The 18,853-nt window shown below is 46.5% G+C and overlaps 1 protein-coding gene across 1 annotated transcript in view; it reads left to right on the top strand.

Moving 5' to 3' along the window:
• GCLC (glutamate-cysteine ligase catalytic subunit) overlaps window positions 1–18,853 on the top strand; it is a 291,987-nt gene that overhangs the window by 71,138 nt on the left and 201,996 nt on the right. Inside the window, exons 3-4 of the mRNA XM_078647946.1 lie at window positions 745–927; window positions 3,415–3,528. Coding sequence (XP_078504072.1) covers window positions 745–927; window positions 3,415–3,528 — 297 coding nt within the window. The remainder of the gene's footprint in view (window positions 1–744; window positions 928–3,414; window positions 3,529–18,853) is intronic.

Genomic DNA, 18,853 nt, shown 5'->3' with positions numbered 1-18,853 from the left:
AGAGTCAGATTGCCCACTTCTTCCCTTGCCAGAGGAGTTCTGATCAGACATCTGCCAGGCAGCTACGTGGGCGTCACTATACAAAAAGCATTTTTGTCTGGATTCCAAGTGCCTAGAGACGACTACTTCACCTGATCAGTTTTGCAGGATATCCTCATCTACCCATCTATCAACCCCTCTCCTTAAAAGGGTACTGCTTTTAAATCTTTTCAAAAGGTGAGAAATCTGTAGGTACTCACCCATCTGAAGAAAAAAATACTTTCCTGAGGTAATGATCTTTCTAGTGCATAACATGCAGATTCCTCACTGGTCCACCCACCTCCCTGTTTGATGAATTTGTTTGGAAAAAGTTAATAAGCTGCCCAGATGTTTCATTTTTGTACTGAACTATGCAATGTTAATGCCAGTCCATCCGCTCGTCCTGAAGGCTTAGAAAAACAGTTGGAAACTGACATTGCTCCAGGGTGGGTTCTATATGGTCTTAGCAGCATCATCGTGACAACCCTTCTGATGTCTACACGATGCCAGCGCCCCTACCATGCTGTGAGTGCTTTGAAGTTTCCGGATCCACTTTGATGCCTCCGAATGTTCTACAGGTCACGTAATATTCTACAGGTGAGGAATTTGCAGGTAGTTGGAGTATCCACCAGAAATAAATTTACCACAAGTAACTAACTTTTCATATTGCATACTAATGTTGTGTGTGTGTTCATTGTATTCAAATATTTTAATCTTTCTGGTTAGCCATCCTACTCTGTGGAGACCAGAATATGGCAGCTACATGATTGAAGGAACGCCTGGTCAACCGTATGGTGGCACCATGTCCGAATTTAACACAGTGGAAGCTAACATGAGAAAAAGACGGCTTGAGGCATCTGCTTTGTTGGAAAAAAATGTTGCCATCTGCACGATTACAGCTTTTCCAAGGTGAGGACCAAACATAATAGTGCCATCTCCATTTAATATCACAAGTAAAACTATCAAAATGAACTCTTGATATTGAAATCCTAATGTTTGTGCCTACCTCATTAGCCTTCAAACTTTAAATTCTGTATTAATACCTTAAAATAAAGATATACTGTAAAAGCCCAGTTAATCTAGTTGATTTTTTTAATTTATTTTTTACTTTCACAACTGTACTCTTAGCTTTTGGGGAAAATGATGTGAAGATTAAATATTTTGGAGGTAGTTTCAGCTTGATACAAGTCTTGAGCATTGTTCCGAATATGTTGATGAATTGCCTTTCCAGACAGAGCAACTTGAAATTATTTGCTGAATACTAATTATTACTAATATTGGTGGCTAATGATTTTATTTGTAGATTTTGCGGATGTGCTGAGCTCTTGGATAGAGCTAATACAGTGAAAGGAAAAAGTTCAAATAGGAACTTAATTGCAAAGTCAATTGTGTGCTGCCACAGCATTGTTTTACATTGGTGCTGGAGTTCATGTTTTTCTCATTGGTAGCTGAGTGCACTGAATTCCAGTTCTCAAAATATATAGCACTGCACTTCAGGAAGCCCACCTTGCTGAAAAGTAAAGGGTTCATCCCCTAGCAGTTTTGGAATGGCATTATTGGAGATGACGTGCTACCAGACAAGGAAATGGGATGGTAATAATGCATCTATATTATAGGCAACATTGCTATAGCGGGATGTCACTTAATAGAGACAAAAACTATGTCTGAAATCACAAACTGACTATTCGCTTCAGTCAGAATAGTACTGCCAGCATTAATCTGGTGGCAGAGGAAAAACATCTCTCTCCTTGCAGCAAAGTCACCCTATTAAACATTATGAAGCACTTTTCTAGCTGAGCAAAGCATGATCAGCCTAATGCTGAACATTGAGCTAAATAGTAAGGCCTCTTTATTTAAGAGTAGATTATTGACAGGGTCGGCAATATTCTGTAGACATTCAGGACCATTATTTACTCAACACTGAAAGAAAGATGAACAGAAAATGTGAAAGTGTAACCTATAAAGGAAAGTCTTAATTAATCTGATTTCTGTTCTTCAAACCGCTTACTGACCTACCTGACAAATCTGGTGTCCTGCGACCAATAGCATTCTGCATCTTTATGTAGGCTTGTGCAGCTGCATATGAAACCTCTTGCAAGTATCTCTTAAGATCAGTAGTGATAGAAATGCAGGCTGTGGGAAAACAAGCTGATGGTGAAAGACACAAATCTATGGTCTGTCACTTGGTGTTGCTAGACTGAGAAGTTTATAATTCTAGCCACAATCTCCTCTTCAGTAATTTGTAATGGATGTCGCCTTGAAGTGATTAGTATTTCTGATCTACTTAAGGAGCCTTATCACATTAACATGCTGAAACCTTGCATGCTGTATCCATCCAGCCATCAAATATTTTTTTGCTTCAGTCCTTTAAGGGATGACCATGATACAAAAGGACACCACAGCTAACATACTATTTGAAGAACAAGACTAAGGAACCTCTGACTAAAAGTGTCAGTAACCTGGTACTGGTTTGATGCTTGTATGAGAGTTTCTTGACAATGTAAGAAAACCTTGCATGACTGGAAAGCAATACCACCCTGACCATGTTTGAATTAGTCTTGCTTGTGTACTGTGGTCTATAGTGTATAATTCCAGTGGAGGTGGCTCCATGATTTTGCTGATGTTTCAACATCATGGTTCATCATTTAGACCTTTCTACTATTAGGAGGTATTCTTTACTGTTCTCCATCCACCACCACCACCCTTTTTCATCCAATAGATGATCCCGGCCACCAATCATTTACTTGCCGTCCTTTTCCCCAAACCAGCGACCCACTTCTCAATATGCATTTGTTACCCTGTGGATTATGCCTACTTTCACTAAAGCAGGTGGCTTCTTGAGCTGCAGAAAGCAAATATGTATGTAGTCTCTGTGTAGAAACAAATATAACACATCTGTTTTTTCTTCTACGTTATAAAGTACTCTCTGCTGAGTATCTTTTCCAATTTGATTTAATGAGCTGCCTCTGTTTTTTGTTCTGTTGGGATAAGTTGCTGCTTGTTTGGAAAATACAGCAACTCTATTGCCTCCGGCAACAGGGAAAAACACATACTCAGTTGTTGGTCTTGCTGTGACCTTATAAATTCCTGCCCAGTTACCCATTATCTTAACAAAATAGCTAAACATGGTGTAAAAGTCATTCTCTTCCAGCAAATTACCTGTCACAGTTGCTTAGCAGTCCAGTCTAGGCACACCTTTATTAGTAGGACAAATATGAAACCTCATGCCATGTTTCATGATCATATATTGGATAAAAGCTCTTGTCATGTTAGACTATCTGATCTTTCCTTCTTGGTTTAGTTTTCTGTTCAACATCCATCAACTTTGCAAACCATAAAACTTTAGGTGCCTCATTGTATTTGAAACTTACCTGTGTCTCTGGTTATTTTTTTTAGATTGGGATGTCCTGGGTTTACTTTTCCTGAATTTGAACCTACACCAGTAGAGAGTGGTGCTTCCAAGTCATTGTTTTTTCCAGACGAAGCAATAAACAAGCATCCTAGGTTTAGGTAAGCTTACTTGTTTTCTTGAAGCCCCTTTATTGATTTGAGGTTATGGACTTTATTAGATTTTTTTTTTTTTTAAATCACATTTTGATTGTTTTAATAGTTTTTTTAATTGGTTTGTTTATAGATTTGATTTTAAAACTATAAAAAACACATTGCGACATGCCTCATGACATATTGCATGGCATGGATCACCGTGCCTCGTATAGGCTGTACAGTTGCTGCAACATGTGTGCCATCAGTAGCCTTATCAGTCTCTCCCCTCATTAGTTCCCTTCTCATTCATGCCCAATCCTTCAAGGCATCAGCCAAATACTCACCAAATACTCACCTGTGCGAAGCATTTTCATCCGTATTGATTTTATAATAGTTGCATCTAAAGAAATATCCATCCCAGAATTCAACTTACAATCTTCCAAGATCAGGCTAGTAGAATTACCAGCTCATTAACAACCCCCATGATCGTTGAGGAGCCCATTCTATCTCCACCAGCATCCCCAAACTACATTGATCGCCGCATGGACATGCTTGGAGAATGGTTGGGGTTCCAGTTGCTTGCAAGATCTGTTTTTGCCAGTATCATGGCAATGTCCACCATTGTACTCTAACCGGGAGGTCCTCCAGGATACCTAACAGTTCCACTCTCTAGGACAAATGCAAAACAACAATTGATGGGCGTAAGTCCTTCGTGGGGGTCCTAGTGAGCAAAAGAACGATGGATTTAACCAAGATCTCCTGTACTGGGGTGAATGTTTGATTTGTTCCGCATTCCGTCCATCATTTGTGTGTCTTTCACGGTCTGGGACAGCTCCACTGTTTTTTTGAGTACCCTGGCAGGTACTCCCCATACCACTCTGCACCAACAGCTCTCCAGTAACTCCATGTTCGAGGCATGTGGGCTGCTGAATTCATATCTGTGCATAGATCGCCGCCTAGTGTTGGGTCCGAATGATTGCACATTGTTGTCCTGGAAGAGTCTTCGAAGTATCACGAGATAGGTGGCTCCTCCCCTGGACTACAGTGCGCATGGGCATCCACTCCATCCTCAGATTGTTTTTTTCCGCCATTGGGTTCGGATATACTTTTCTTTACTCAAGTTCGGAAACTTTTTCTAAAGGCCAAAAGGCCTTCGGGGTCGTATGTATTGTTATTTCGATCGGTGCAGAGTACTTGTTCCAGGTCATTTCGAGTAGAAAGTCGAAGAGAGCCGCGTGGCCTTTTCGACACCAGAGGCCCGATCGTCGATGGAACGGAGCCCGTTCAAACGATGCCCCCTTTGCAATTCTAAATACCCACACATCGATGTACACCCGGTGTGTAACAAGTGCCTATCTCCGGAGCACAATGAGGCCAACTGCCTAGCTTGTGCTCAATTCAGATCAAAGAAGACGCTTCGAATTTGACGCGAAGCGCGGCAGACGATGACAAGGCCAGCGCCCGACCCGGTGAATATCTTCGATGAAGAAGACGACTAGGTCGTCGACACTGAGGATCCAGGACAGCGGTCAGATCCCGGTTCGGAGCAGGACTCCAACTATTATGAGGACGAGGAAGGAAGCGTCGAGAATGAAAACGTCGTCGAGGTAAGGGACGACGCATCGGCCATCAGAGCCGTCGATGACGACTCGAGCGATGAACCAGGCCCGACAATAAATACAGGGCCCGGTACGGACACGGAAAGACTTCCAAGAGCTCAGGTCGAGGCATCGCCAACAGGCCTTAGCCAAGATTTTACTGAACATTCTATAGCCCCGCGTATCGGCCCGGCTAAGAATTTATCACGCGAGCCATCGGTCGAACGTTCCCAGCCACTGGGTAAATCGAAATCGAAAGCCGTGGAGTCGAAAACAAAACCGAAACTGCTGGAGACAGTCTTCAGATCGAAGAGTTCGGATCCCTCGGGTTCGACGAAGAAAAAGGGTGTCGACAACCCTGCGGGGCCACAGATAAAAGTGTCGACCCGAAGATCGGTACGCTGAAGTCCGTATCCAAAGTCAGGCACGTCGAGCCCACGTCGACTGACAGCGACACAAACAAGGGACTCGGATCTCGGACGGGTCTCGATCCGAAGCAACGAGTCGACAGGCCACAGTACGTCAAAGGCCTCGAGCAGAAGTCCAAGACCGGCTCGTAGGACCACATCGAGTCGAGGCAGGAGGCGGCGCCTACAACACAACAGGCGCCTAAGTCGGCGCAAGTCCAACCACGTATTGGCGAAAAGACAAAGTCAGTCGGACCAATGTCGACACCAACCCCGAAGAAGGCCAGTCTGACATCACTGATGACATCATCCACTGAATGTGTGTCTTTCCTAAAAAAATAAATATTTTTATATATGTATATCTAAAGGTCGGTGGAAGAATAAATCGGTAAATAAGTGTCTAAATGGATTTTTTTTTTTTTATAAATTTCAATGTATAACAGACTTATTAAGTGTATCTTAGTGAATACATGTATTAGCGAGTAATGTTTAAATATGTAACTATCAGTGTCTCACTTTGTGTATAAGTGGCTGCATGGGTTGGTGAGTAGTTACACAAGTGTCTATATGGGTTATTAGTTGGTTTTTTGAGTATCAGAATGAGTGTGTATGGTTTGGTGGCGGATATTACTTAGGGCACAGATGCATGAATGACTGACTTACTGTTTGTATGTGTTTTGAAGACCGCATGTGTGCAGGATTGTACGGGTGGATGAATGTGTGTATGGGTGTGCTAGTGAGTGATTGACTGCCTCAATAGTGTCTTTATGAGCAAGTACATATGTTTTATACTAGTGTATGTGAGTATTGATTTATATAAGTAAGGATATATGATAGTGACAGATTGAAAAAGTTCCTGTATAAATAAGTATGTGTTTCTATAACTGATTGTTTAAGAGAGTAAATATGTGTACGTTTCTGTAAAAGTAAGTGTACTGGTGTGTGTGTATAGCTGTATATGCAAACAAATGGATGTTTGATAGTTTATTTGCATGTGTGAGTATTTGTGTGAGTAACTGTATGGATGAGTATCGGTGTGTAACAGGATGTATAGGTGTACGAGTACATATGATGAATGAGTACATGTTTAAGTGACTATATAGAACTGTTAGTGGATGAGTGGATGTGGATGTAGAAGTTAGATTTACTGAATAGGTGTAACTGGTATTGTTCATTTTTTTTGGAAAGTTTTAGTGTCTATTTTTGAATGTGTGTATTATAGGTTATATTAGGGTGAGAGGAGGTCTGCCACTCTTTCACATGGATGATTTCATCAGTGATGTCATCAGTGATGTCATTTGAGATGTCATCAGTGACGTCATTGACCATGTGATGAGTGATGTAATATGTGACGTCATCAGCAGTGCATTGCGGGTGCGTGAGTTATAGTTAGCTGAACTAACTAAAACTGGGGAATTTCAATGGTTTTGTATGAGAGAAATGTCCAGCTAACTATAACATGGGTGAAACCTATGTTTTTTTCCAGTGAAAAGAAAGAAGAAAAAAAAAAAAATATATATATATATATATATATATATATATATATATATATATACACATATATACACATACAGACACACACACACTGGAAAAACTAAACACCCACTTCCTTTACAAAGAAATGGAAAGTTTGCATCTCTGCAACCTCTCTAATTTTTCACCTTAGTCATCTTCCACTCAATGAACACAAAAACCACAAATACACACACCTACTTGCTACCATTCTTGCCTAAGCTCATCAATTATTCTTCTTTAATTCAAATTCAAAGTGCTTGCCCTTTATTCAGCCTTCTTGGTAACTACTACCCGTGAATAGCAGTGGGTAATTTGCACACTTCTGTCCTTTCTTGCGTCTTTTCTACCACACACTACGACAGGTTTACAAGCCCCTTGCGCCACTTTTGCATAATTTTTCCAACGGCCTTGTAATTTGCCCAACTGTGTGTACGTTATGCTCTGGCTTTCTTCCTTAGTTGTTGTATTAGTTTCTCTTGCTCCCACTGCAGAATCCAACACCCTATCTGTGTAATGTCTTGGAAATCCAAAGATCCACTTCACTGACCATGCAGTGGGTAGTTTGCGTCTCCAACCTTTCTTAGTTTTTCACGTTTTTCATCTTCCACTCAATCTACACATCACCCACACATCTAATTGCTGCATTCTTTAGCTGTGATTATCAACTATTCTTCTATTTTATATTCATATTCAAAGTGCAAGCCCTTTATCGAGCCTTTTTGTTGTAACTACTGTTCCAGGAATTCGGCTCATACACAGAACTGTGCATAAAGACTTAGGACCTCAGTGAATTACGGTGTTCCAAAACCCACCTTACTACACAAACCCCCTACCAAACTAGCAATCAGTGACTCATTGGTTCTTCGCCCTAGAGCAAAAAGACCAATGACTAGTCAACCCAGAACATGTGACTTAGATTACATGAAGTAAAGTGGATAACAAAAACACTCTTTCAATATAGTCTTACACCAGTCCAAAACAAGATGTAAATAAAGACACGTGCAACTTTGAAATGTTTATTTCTAACGCCATAATCTCATGCACAGTACCTTAGAATATATAACCAAACATATCAGAAACAAGGTTGTCGACATTGTTACTATTCTATGAAATACAAGCGGAAAAAGCATCCTATAATGCTAAAGGTAAACAAATTACAAAAATACCTACATCTCACCCTCCCTACCTAGCAGATTAGTTTATAACTCCAGAAAGTCTCATAGGATTACATGGGAAGACCCATACCTCTGGTACTCAGCAGTAGTGGATCACATTCAGTGCTCCAAAAACTGTCAAGTTACAAATGTTTTCCAACTGTGTGTAACTTTGCCTCCACAATGGATTATGAAACGCGCAAGTATCAGAGGTGGCCACAGCTCCATATGTATTATGGCTTGAACGTGCGAGGATCATTCTGAATAACAGACACAGTATTCAAGATAACCTTGATGTTCCATGCTTTCACTATACACACAAAACTAGCGAGGCAGTTTACAAATCTAGCATACCAAATTATTCTCATATAAAGCAAAATACTCCGCCTTCTCTAAACAATATCACAAGTACGTGTCGTGTGCAGAGCAGAAAAGCAAAAATAGCGTATAAGCTTCTAATAAACCCATGCTAACTTAACAGGGTGTGAGTGCAACGCTCAACCTTACGGCACCCTTTCTTGATCAAAGCACGTGATATAAACGTGGGCGAATTAGAAACGCAGAGTCCAAGCCTAAAAAGCAGAGTCAAGTTCACATTTCCAAAAAAAAAGTTCTTCGCTCTTTGTTAGAAAGCAGTAAATAAATAATAAAGAATACGTAGAAAAATCAGAGTCTTATTCCAACAGCGTGTAAGCACAGTATGTAGCAACAGCCTCCAACAGGAAGTCATTGTTCTCATCTGAAAATATTTCAGCCATCCAATTCAATAGTGGGAATGAACATACATGTTCCTCAACGACCGGAGCCTCTATCACCATCGGAGGAAAACTCTGGTCATCTTCAATGTAACTGTGTGCCAAGAACTCAAGCGCCGCTGCGAAAACATTCCATCGTCCCATTATTCCATGTGTCACTGCTAAGGCCTTAATCCCGCCGCCAGAACAGAGCATGTCATGAACCAGTAAGGGGCTCATCAGCTAGTCATAATCCGCGTTGGGAGACACCGTACTGCAGAGACACAAATCCAGGGCCCAGTCGTAATCACAGCTCAGGCAATCGAAGACCGGTTGAACACATGTGAAAAAGGAGAATCGAAACGATAATCCATAAGCTGCACTCAATGTTGCGAGAGGCAGCGCTCCATAGTAACTAATCATTCGGTTGCGAAGCAGCAACAGCCGGGACATATCGTCTGCTGCAGGATGTGCATCCATATTTATGTAAACAGATTAATAAAAGCACACCGGCAACTAATGCGAGTATTAAGTGCAAACCACCAAAGATGCTGGGAAAAATCGAATGAAAAAATCCCGAAAATACACCAAATATACTTTCTACAGAAGTCACAAGGCCACTTTAAAAAAGTAAGGTAACCCCGTAGTCAAGGACACATTAAAGATACTCTAAATTAACTCCCCAAAATTCAAGAGCACGTCTGTATTTAATAAATCATGCACTTCTGTGCGGGTGTATGCTACATGAAGGACAAATGTTTCTGTACCAGATATAAGAAATCCTCTTTTTGAGACAATAGCGCTCTTATACGACTCATTTGGTTGACTCTGCTTTCAAGGTCGAAATCGACAGCCAGATGGAAACATCCAGCTTCCCATGCAGAGGAGTTTACATAAACTTTTTTTTAATCAAACCACACACTCCGTTACTGTAATCATGTAAGCGATGCCTGCTAACATTGCACAACAATCTCCATTATTTCACAGTAAATAACTCTTGTTTCCAGTAAAGTGAACGTTGTTATGATAGCAGGTGTTGGACTACCTTTCAAAACTCAGTCCAAATTAGGCGCATCTTGTACAAGAGCCATGCAATTGTATGTGTCTACAAATGAAGTAGTGATCTGGTACTATTGTGCAATCCTCGCCATTCACATAGACTTCTTTTCCCTCCCTCAGACACCTATATGTAAATGGTAATAACCAAGCTTCATGCAGATAAGCGCTCCCTAAACATCCATATCTGCCTATAGCATAGTATTTCATGCAAACCTCAAACTTAACCAGGTTAAAAAACAACGTTATGATACTGTGGATAAGCCACACACCTGAATTGGATCTCCAATGAGTCAGCACTTCTAACCATTCTCATAGCGCCCTGTGCTCTGATTTGACAGTGAGAGAGTGATCACACCATAGTTTGTACTGCTAATCATTCTCAGCATACGCTACGAATACCCTTTGACGTTACACGTCGCATCAAAGCTTACGTGTGACGTCATGTACGGCGCCCCGTACAAAAAAGACTCAAATGTTTTTAATTGTTTAAAAACATATATTCATGTATTTAATGAACATACTAACAGAAGACTTAATCTAGGATAATTATGGAATATTTTTTTTTTAAGTTTTAAAAATCCTAGATTACTTCTATATTGTATGAGTGCAGCTGCGTGCCCCTCCGCCTGGTACCGTAGACTCCACCACGCCCAGACCCGGTTCATAAGCACGCGTGATCATCACCACAAAACCATTAGCACGCATATCGCTTTTCCACACATGCTTTTACAACTAGTATGCATTTACCACACATGATAAATGCATAATCTTAATGTTTTTTTGTTGACCAACACGTGTTGGAATGCCTGTGCCTTAAGTCCTTCAAATTAGTTTCTAGCGATACGTATGACCAAGTCTGATAAGATCGGAGACCAAGGACAAACACCGTGGTATCTGTGGCACGAAATCTCATCGATCACAGAGAAAATATGCACAGGGTAAAATGAAAGTAACAGATATAATAAAAATAACGGAGAAAAACTACTAAAATGCGGTTGGACGGAGTATGTAATCAACGTTTGGCTCCTCAACACTACATTTCAAAAAAATATACATACAATATGTTTATTAATCTATTACAAAAGTATAGCACCGGATGACACACATGACCCGGGAATAGAAAGCGGCAAATTTAATACCTAAAATCAGGAGAGGTTTGCTTGGCGAACTTGAAGAAAAAGAAAAAAAAGTGCACTTGCAAACAAGGCTGCGCATGCGTAGAGAATACAACTGATGCAGGGAAAAAAACCGGAAAGTTTAACATATTGTCATAGAAATATAGCTCTAAATACTGCCCCCGTAATTTGTCCCCCTACCCCGGGACCTAATAAACAAAACGGACTTCTAGTTTTTTTTTTTACCTTTTCCACCGCGTAAAAGTACTGCATGAGTACCCCGCCATTTTTTATTTTATTTAAAATAAAAATTGAGCCTAAAGATCCATGTACCATCCCCCTGACCAAGACTATAGGGTCAGAATGTTTGTAGCCTACCCCCTTCCCTTATTTCTCAACTGTGCTTTACTGTTTTCTTGTGACTCTGTTCTAGCGAGGCACAAGATGGCCGCCAACACTTCCTGGTTTCGAGTGTTGACAGCCAGTTCACAGCCAATCAGCATGCAGCTCGCGCTCGTAATTGAACAGATTTCCGTACGCGTGCTGAACTCCGTTTCTAGATATCGCTATGATTTTTTTTTTTCTCAAAACAGATTTTATTGACAGATCACACAGATAGCCACAGATCTCTGTACCCCAGAGGTATCTGCCAGGAATCAATACATTCGTACAATAACGCAATCCATCATTACTTCCTTTGTCAAAGCAGTGGAAACAATTACATTGAACAAGTCCCCCCAAAGCCCCCCCAACAACTCCCCCCTCCCCTCCCGGATCCCACCACCCGCACGGCATTCGATCGATCAAGCCACTCGCGCACACTCATCCGATCAGCGAGCTCACTAATACGTCTGGATCCGGATCCTGCTCTATCGGGGGCTCTAACTAAATACCCCTGTATTCCGCCCACCTCCTCCATATCTTGTAGTGTTTGCTGGGGCAGCCGCGGGCCAGGAATATGGGCCTCTCCATCCCCATACAGAAGTCCAGGCCCCTCTTCCAAGCGAGAAGCGATGGGGGCTGCGGGGCCTTCCAGGCCCTAGCTATGTCGCGCTTGGCTATCATTAGTCTCAATAGTAACAAATGTCTCTTGTACAAGTTTCCCCCACTCCCTCCAGCACATGCAGCAGACCCAAGCGCGGCGTGTGCGTAGCACCCAGCCCAGCGCCTCATTCAGACAGTTCCAGACACCACACCAGAACCTATCCAGGCGCCCACAGCTCCACACTGTATGAAGGAAAGTACCCTCCTCACCCCCACACCTAGTATACGCTGGGGATGCAATGAGTCCTGCCCTCCACAGCCTCTGCAGTGTATAGTACGCTCTGTGGAGATATTTAAATTGGATCAGCTGAAGGCGGATCGAGATGGCCGCTCCTCTAGGACTCGCCAGCGCCTCGTTCCAATCCTCCTACTCCAGTGGCCCAACATCTCCCTACCATTTCTCCTTAAGGGAGCATAAGTCAGAAGAGCAATGTATGATCAGGGATTGATAAATGCAAGAGATTTTTTTGGTATCCAACTCCCCCATGAAGACTCTGGCCTCCAGAGGGCTAAACTCAGGAAGGGAACTCAGACCCTCCAGATCCGGAGTCGGGGCATGGCGAAATTGTAAGTAGCGGAAGAACTGTGTATGGGGCATGTCGTATTCTACTCCCAGCTCTTGGAACGATTTAAGTGTCGTCCCAGCCATTACATCCCCCAACCTGGAGATGCCGATGGCATCCCATCCCTCGAATCCCGCCAGGGTAGCCAGACCCTGGAGGCGGCCGTTGCGCCAGAGGGGGGTCTCCTTGGTCAAGGTTCGCCACCACCCCATCCGCCTCAGCGCTCGTCGTCAGACGTCAAAAACGACCTGTGTCAGTCGGCAAGGCCCTGCGTTCCTTTGGCGCACAGCAGTGTGTGTAGCGTGTGTGGCTCCATTAGCAGTCTCTCCAGTGCATAGGCCGGGTCTCCCCTGTCCCCATACCACCAATCGTTCAGGACAAGGAGATGGGACGCCTGGTAATAGCAAAGAACGTCTGAGGTCGCCAGCCCCCCTCCATATGTGGATCGAAAGCATGTGCGCAGTGCTACCCTGTTGGAGCCGCCCTCGCAGAGGAACTGTCCCAGGACAGTGTTTACTCGCTTAAACCATGTGGGTTTGATCGGGTATTGATGGTTCTGCAATTGGTAAAGCAGCCTGGGCAGGGCCACCATCTTAATAGATGGTCAACGGCATACGAGACCACACCTTAATGTCCGCCCGGGTCCGTTCCCAAACCGGCATCACATTGCGCTCCCAGGCAACGGCTGGGGTCTCGGTAAGGAACACCCCTAGATATTTAATTCCTCCTGTGGCCTGCTGGATCTCTGCCGCCCAGTCGGCGACCGGTGGACCCCTTCCCAACACCCAGAGAGTGGACTTACGTGGATTCATATATAAGCCCGATGTCTCACCAAAGATCTGGAGGATGCGCATGAGGCGAGGCCCGGACTTATTAAGTTCTGTGAGGAAAAAGAGTACGTCGTCCGCATAGTGCGATGCGGTAAGACAGGTTACTAGTCCACTCAAAGCCCCTCATTTGTGCGTCGATTCGGACCCAGGCGGCCAGGGGTTCCATGGCTAAGGCAAATAAATAGGGCGAGAGTGGACAACCCTGCCTGGTGCCCCTCTGGATTGGAAAGGTCGATGACACCACCCCTGCCACCCGAACCGAGGCCGTAAGGTTGGTATAGAGTAGTTTCACATATGACAGAAATACCGGCCCTAAGTTCAGCCGCGGCAGTAGCAAGAAAAGGTACGTCCAGCTGAGGGAATCGAACGCCCTATCCATATCCGCTAGAAAAAGCGCTGCCTGTACCCCGGATGACTGAATCACCGCGACGTTGGCTCGCCTAATATTGTGCCGCGTCGCCCGTTTGGGCATAAAGCCGGCTTGGTGCGGATGTATAAGATCGGAGATGTATGGCAACAATCTATTGGCCAGAGCCTTAGCCAAGATTTTGGCTTCCACATTCAATAAGGAGATCGAGCGATATGACGCGTATTGCTCAGGGGGTCGACCAGGTTTGTGAAAGACTACCACCTCAGCGTGTCTCCAGTCTTGGGGCATGCAACCTAGTTCCCTTGCCTCCTCTACCACTGCTCTGTACTGGGTTCCCAGCTGAAGATGGAATTTCTTAAAGAATTCACTGGGGAAGCCGTTGGGGCTGGGGGCCTTCCCTGTATTTAGTTCCCCAAGAGCGGTTCCCAGCTCCTCCCCAGTTAAAGGTTTATCCAGGCTATCGCGGGCTGCATCTGAGAGCGCCCGCGGCGGTAGGTCCGCTATAAACTTGTCGATCAAATCCTCACCAATGCATTCATGCGGGGAGTACAGATCGGCATAGTAGGCAGCAAAGCCTTCCGAAAGCGACATGGGATCTGTTATCAGGGCGCCGGACTCATCCAGTATTCTCGGAGGGGTCTGGGTTTGGAACTGGCCCTGACACAACGTATGCAACATCGTCCCAGATTTGTCCCCCCATTGATATACCCTGCTACGGGTTGCCAGCCACATCTGCCATGCCTCATCCAGCAGCAATGAAGCATAGGACTGTTGCGCCAGCAGTAGTTGCTCCAGCGCCCGGTCCTCCCCTCCTGTTCCACTACCCCGTTCCAAATCCCGTATGGTCGCCTCCGCTTGAGCAAGTCTCCCTACGCCGCTTCTTGGCCGCCGCTTACCACGCTTTGTCTATGCCTCTCAATGTGGGCTTCATGGCTTCCCAGATCGTCGCTTTATTCGCCACTGTCCCAGTATTCTCAGCCAGGTATTGCGCTATAGCTTTCCGCATGTGGGCCTGGTAATCCCCCAGCTGTAGGTGCCATACGGACATGCGCCAACGAAACTGCTGGTGCCTCTGGTCTAACCTTAAAGTAACGGCCACTGGAGAATGGTCTGACAGCCCCCTTGCCAATATATCCGCGGCCGCCACCCTACCCTGAGCCGCCTGAGGGACGAATATATAGTCTAACCTAGAGAATGAGTGATGGACTGCCGAGAGGAAGGTGTATTCCCGCTGTGTGCCATGCATGTATCTCCATGTGTCCACCATCCCAGATTCCTGGTCATATCATGTAATTTAGTGGGACCGGAAGCTACACCCCCCCCCCCCCGGCCTGTACCTGTCGCGCACCTGATCCATCACATCATTCCAGTCACCCCCAATGACAGCCAGCACATTCGGGAAGCCGCCCACACTGTAAAGAGCTTCTCAACTAGGGACCACTGCAAAGGGGGCGGGGCATACACACAGCCAAATACTACCCCCTCGTCCCCAATCGTACCCTGAATGAAAATGTACCGACCCTTAGGGTCTAGCCAGTGAGTGGAGTGTATATATGGGACCCTGCAGTGCACCATGATGGCCACACCTCTGGATCCCCTGGCAAAACCGGCATGGAAAACCTGATTATAGCCAAAGCGTTGGAGGCATAGTGCCTTAGTCCCTAAAAGATGCGTTTCTTGCAGCATAACAACATCTGCCCCCTCTCTTTTGGCCTGTTTCAGGACTGCTCCCCGCTTGATCTTGTCTAGCACCCCTCTCACGTTCCAACTGAGGACCCGAAGTGTGGCCCAAGGCCCAATGGCCCCTCTATCCAGGCTCGACATCAAGGACTTTTCGCAGCCAGTATCCACAACACTCGCCACCAGTGTGTGCTTTCAGCCACCATCGTGATCGCTTCAGAGCCGTGCTGTTCCCCCCCCCCCCCGTCAACATCAACCAACTCCACAGAACTCCCCCAACCCCCACCCCATACCTCAAAAAAGGATGAAGTACCTGTCGCGGTGCAGTGCGGCATCCGCCTCCAACATGAGACCGACATCCCACCCCACCAATGGATCCCCATAACTGTAGTTCACTCACCCAACAACTACACCCTCCCACCCTCGCCTGGAAGGAACCCCCCCCGCCCGTATACTCTCCCCCAATCCACAATCACCCCTCATCCGCTCACTCGGTCTCGCACATGACACAAATACCTCGCTCTCCCTACGAGCACTCTCCCCAGTAAGGAGGAAATTAAGTCAATTTGTCCACATTATAGCTCTAGGTGCCCTCACGTGCCCTTCTTCTGCTTCTCAGCCGCCCCAGGTGCCGTCTCCGAATCAGTACTTGACACGGACCGCTGTCGGGAGCGGGATCTCCAATTGCCTTTGCGTCGGGAGGATCTCGCCTGCACATCATCATCATGTAAGGAGTCGGTCTCGCCCCGGGGGAGTGTGCACTTTCACCGGTCTGATTTCATCTGTCCATAAAAACACATCCTCCGGGGAATCAAAGAAGTGCGTACGAGATTGAAATAGAACTCGTAGCCGGGCTGGATAGAGAAGTGCATATTGTATCTTCAGGTCACGCAGCCGTGCCTTGGCCGCCGTAAAGGACTGGCGCTGCTGTTGTACCAAGCGGGTATAGTCTGGAAAGATCAGGATCGTGTGATTTTCAAATCGCAGGGGCTCTTTCACTCTAGCCTGTTTGAGGATCACATCTCTATCATGGTAATTGAGAAGCTTCGCTATCACCGGCGCGGCCTCGCCCCCTCCGGTGGTTTTATGCATCAGGGCCCGGTGCGCCCTTTCTATAACAAAGCAGCTGGACAGGGCTTCAGAGGGGATCCAGCCTTCAAGCCACCGCGTCAGGAAGCCCTCCATATCTCCCTTCTCACATCCTTCAGGCAGTCCTACAAAGCGGAGGTTGTTGCGCCTGGCATGCCCTTCTGCGTCCTCCACTCGAAGCGCCGGGCCCTTTTGTGTGGATTCCAGTGCAGCCACCTTGCGTTTGAGAGTCACCACGTCGTCTTCTACCCCAGATATCCGAGCCTCGGCCTCTGTAATGCGGGAGACCGCATTCCGCAAGTCCTGGCAAAGGAGCGTAACATCTGCTACCACCGCCCCAATTTTGGCGTCCAGTGCGTCCCGGGACTGGGTGATGGCCGCCATTAGTGCCGCGTTGTCTAGCCCGGCCGCCTGGGATCCACCGGAGGTCCCCGTGCTGCCTCCCGGCCCAGTGAATTTGTCAATGGGCCCCTGCTTAGGGCCTCCTCCGCCTCCACCTTCCCCGCGGGTCATGATGGGTATGCTGCACGAGAGTCCAAGGCCACCAAGTGAGCACTGCCGGATCTCCGCCCACTATGCCACCAAACAGGGGGGGCCCCCCGCGGTCCGAACCGACCGCCGAATAGTCGGGCTAGGCACCCCACCACGGCGCCCACGGGCCCCGATCACGCCCCTCCAGCTCCCGGACCAGCAGCGGCGTGCACAACCGGGATCCACGTGCCCCTCAACCAAATCACAGCCGCCGCTAACCTTCACCCGGTGTGGCGCATGTCACCACGCCGCCGCCTAGCTAGCCCCCCGTCTGTTACCTCAATGTAGGGCTGCTGGGTCGCTCAGCCGCTCTGTGGGGGGCTATCCGTGGTAGCGGCCGGGCCAGCCAGGCCCCACGATGGCACTCGGTCGGTGTCCTCCACCACCAGGCCCCCGGGCCACTTCACTGATGGGCTTTGCAAGATCGATGTCTCCGGCTACCGCCGCTGTTTCAGGCCTCCTCGACGCCAATGGGCCGCCCAGGATCACCACCACTCCAGCGCACTGCCCCCACCGCCCGGGGGCCTAAGGGGAAAGAGGAGCACTCGCTGGGCTGTTCTGCTCCGGCAGCGTGTTCTCCGCCCTCTGATCGGGCCGCGGTGCTCCGCCGCCTCCTGCAGGACTATTTTAAGAAAAGCCAGTATCCCCCGATGCAAGGCCAAGGCGTCCCCCTGATGTATGGGGCTGAGCGCGATTCTCCGCCTCCACAGGTCCGCCGCCGTTCGGCCGGGTTCCGGCTGCCTCCGGGTGATATGGCTCTGGGTCACGAAACTCGAGCTCCCCGGCTTCCGAAGGCCACCTAGGCCGCACCTCGTCCACCAGTCCTCACTCGCCTCCAGCTGCGTGAAACCGGCTCAAAGCATGTCAATGTGAGCTCCGCAACCCCTCGCATCAAGCGCAACTCACGGGGCCGCAGTCCGATGGGAAGGAACAGGATATTTCGGCGGATGATCGGCTGGCGGGGACGGAGCTCAACTAGGCTGCATCCGCCATGCTTGCTGTCCAAGCCACGCCCCCCATCGCTATGATTACTTTCAATTTTCTCAGACTACTGAACGGATTTACACCATTTAACAAAAAGCACAATCTGCGAACAGAACTCTACCTCTCTGCCAAATTTCGTGTAATTCCGTTCAGCGGTTCGGGCTGTAGCCCTGGCTAAAGGTCCCTATGGAAAATTGCATGGGGAAAACATGTTTTGGGACCCCCCTTTTTTCTCGGCCCCCACTTGACGAATCACCCCCAAACTTTCAGGGAAGGAGCGGAGCCAAGCAGGCCATTTTCTTGGAGTAATTCACTAAAATTCGTCCACCGGCGCCAAAGTTATTCCAAATAGAATGTTGTGGATTTCCTATGGAAACTAGGTCCTAACTATAACTACCTACTGGCGACCGCCAGTAGGATGGATATATATATATATGTATATATATATTCACTGAAAAAACCATAGGTTATAGACCATATATAGTTAGGAATTAGCATTTACAAAACCTTGAAAATTCACTGAAAAAACCATAGGTTATAGACCATAATCAATCAATCAGAGACATTTATAGAGCGCACTACTTACCCGGAGGGTCTCAAGGCGCCATATATAGTTAGGAATTAGCATTTAAAAAACCTTATTTTACTCACACAAAACCATTGAAATTCCATATATAGT

Source organism: Lissotriton helveticus, chromosome 6, assembly GCF_964261635.1.
Source record: "Lissotriton helveticus chromosome 6, aLisHel1.1, whole genome shotgun sequence".
In the NCBI taxonomy this organism is placed as follows: domain Eukaryota; kingdom Metazoa; phylum Chordata; class Amphibia; order Caudata; family Salamandridae; genus Lissotriton; species Lissotriton helveticus.
This window is presented reverse-complemented; position numbering and strand designations above follow the sequence as displayed.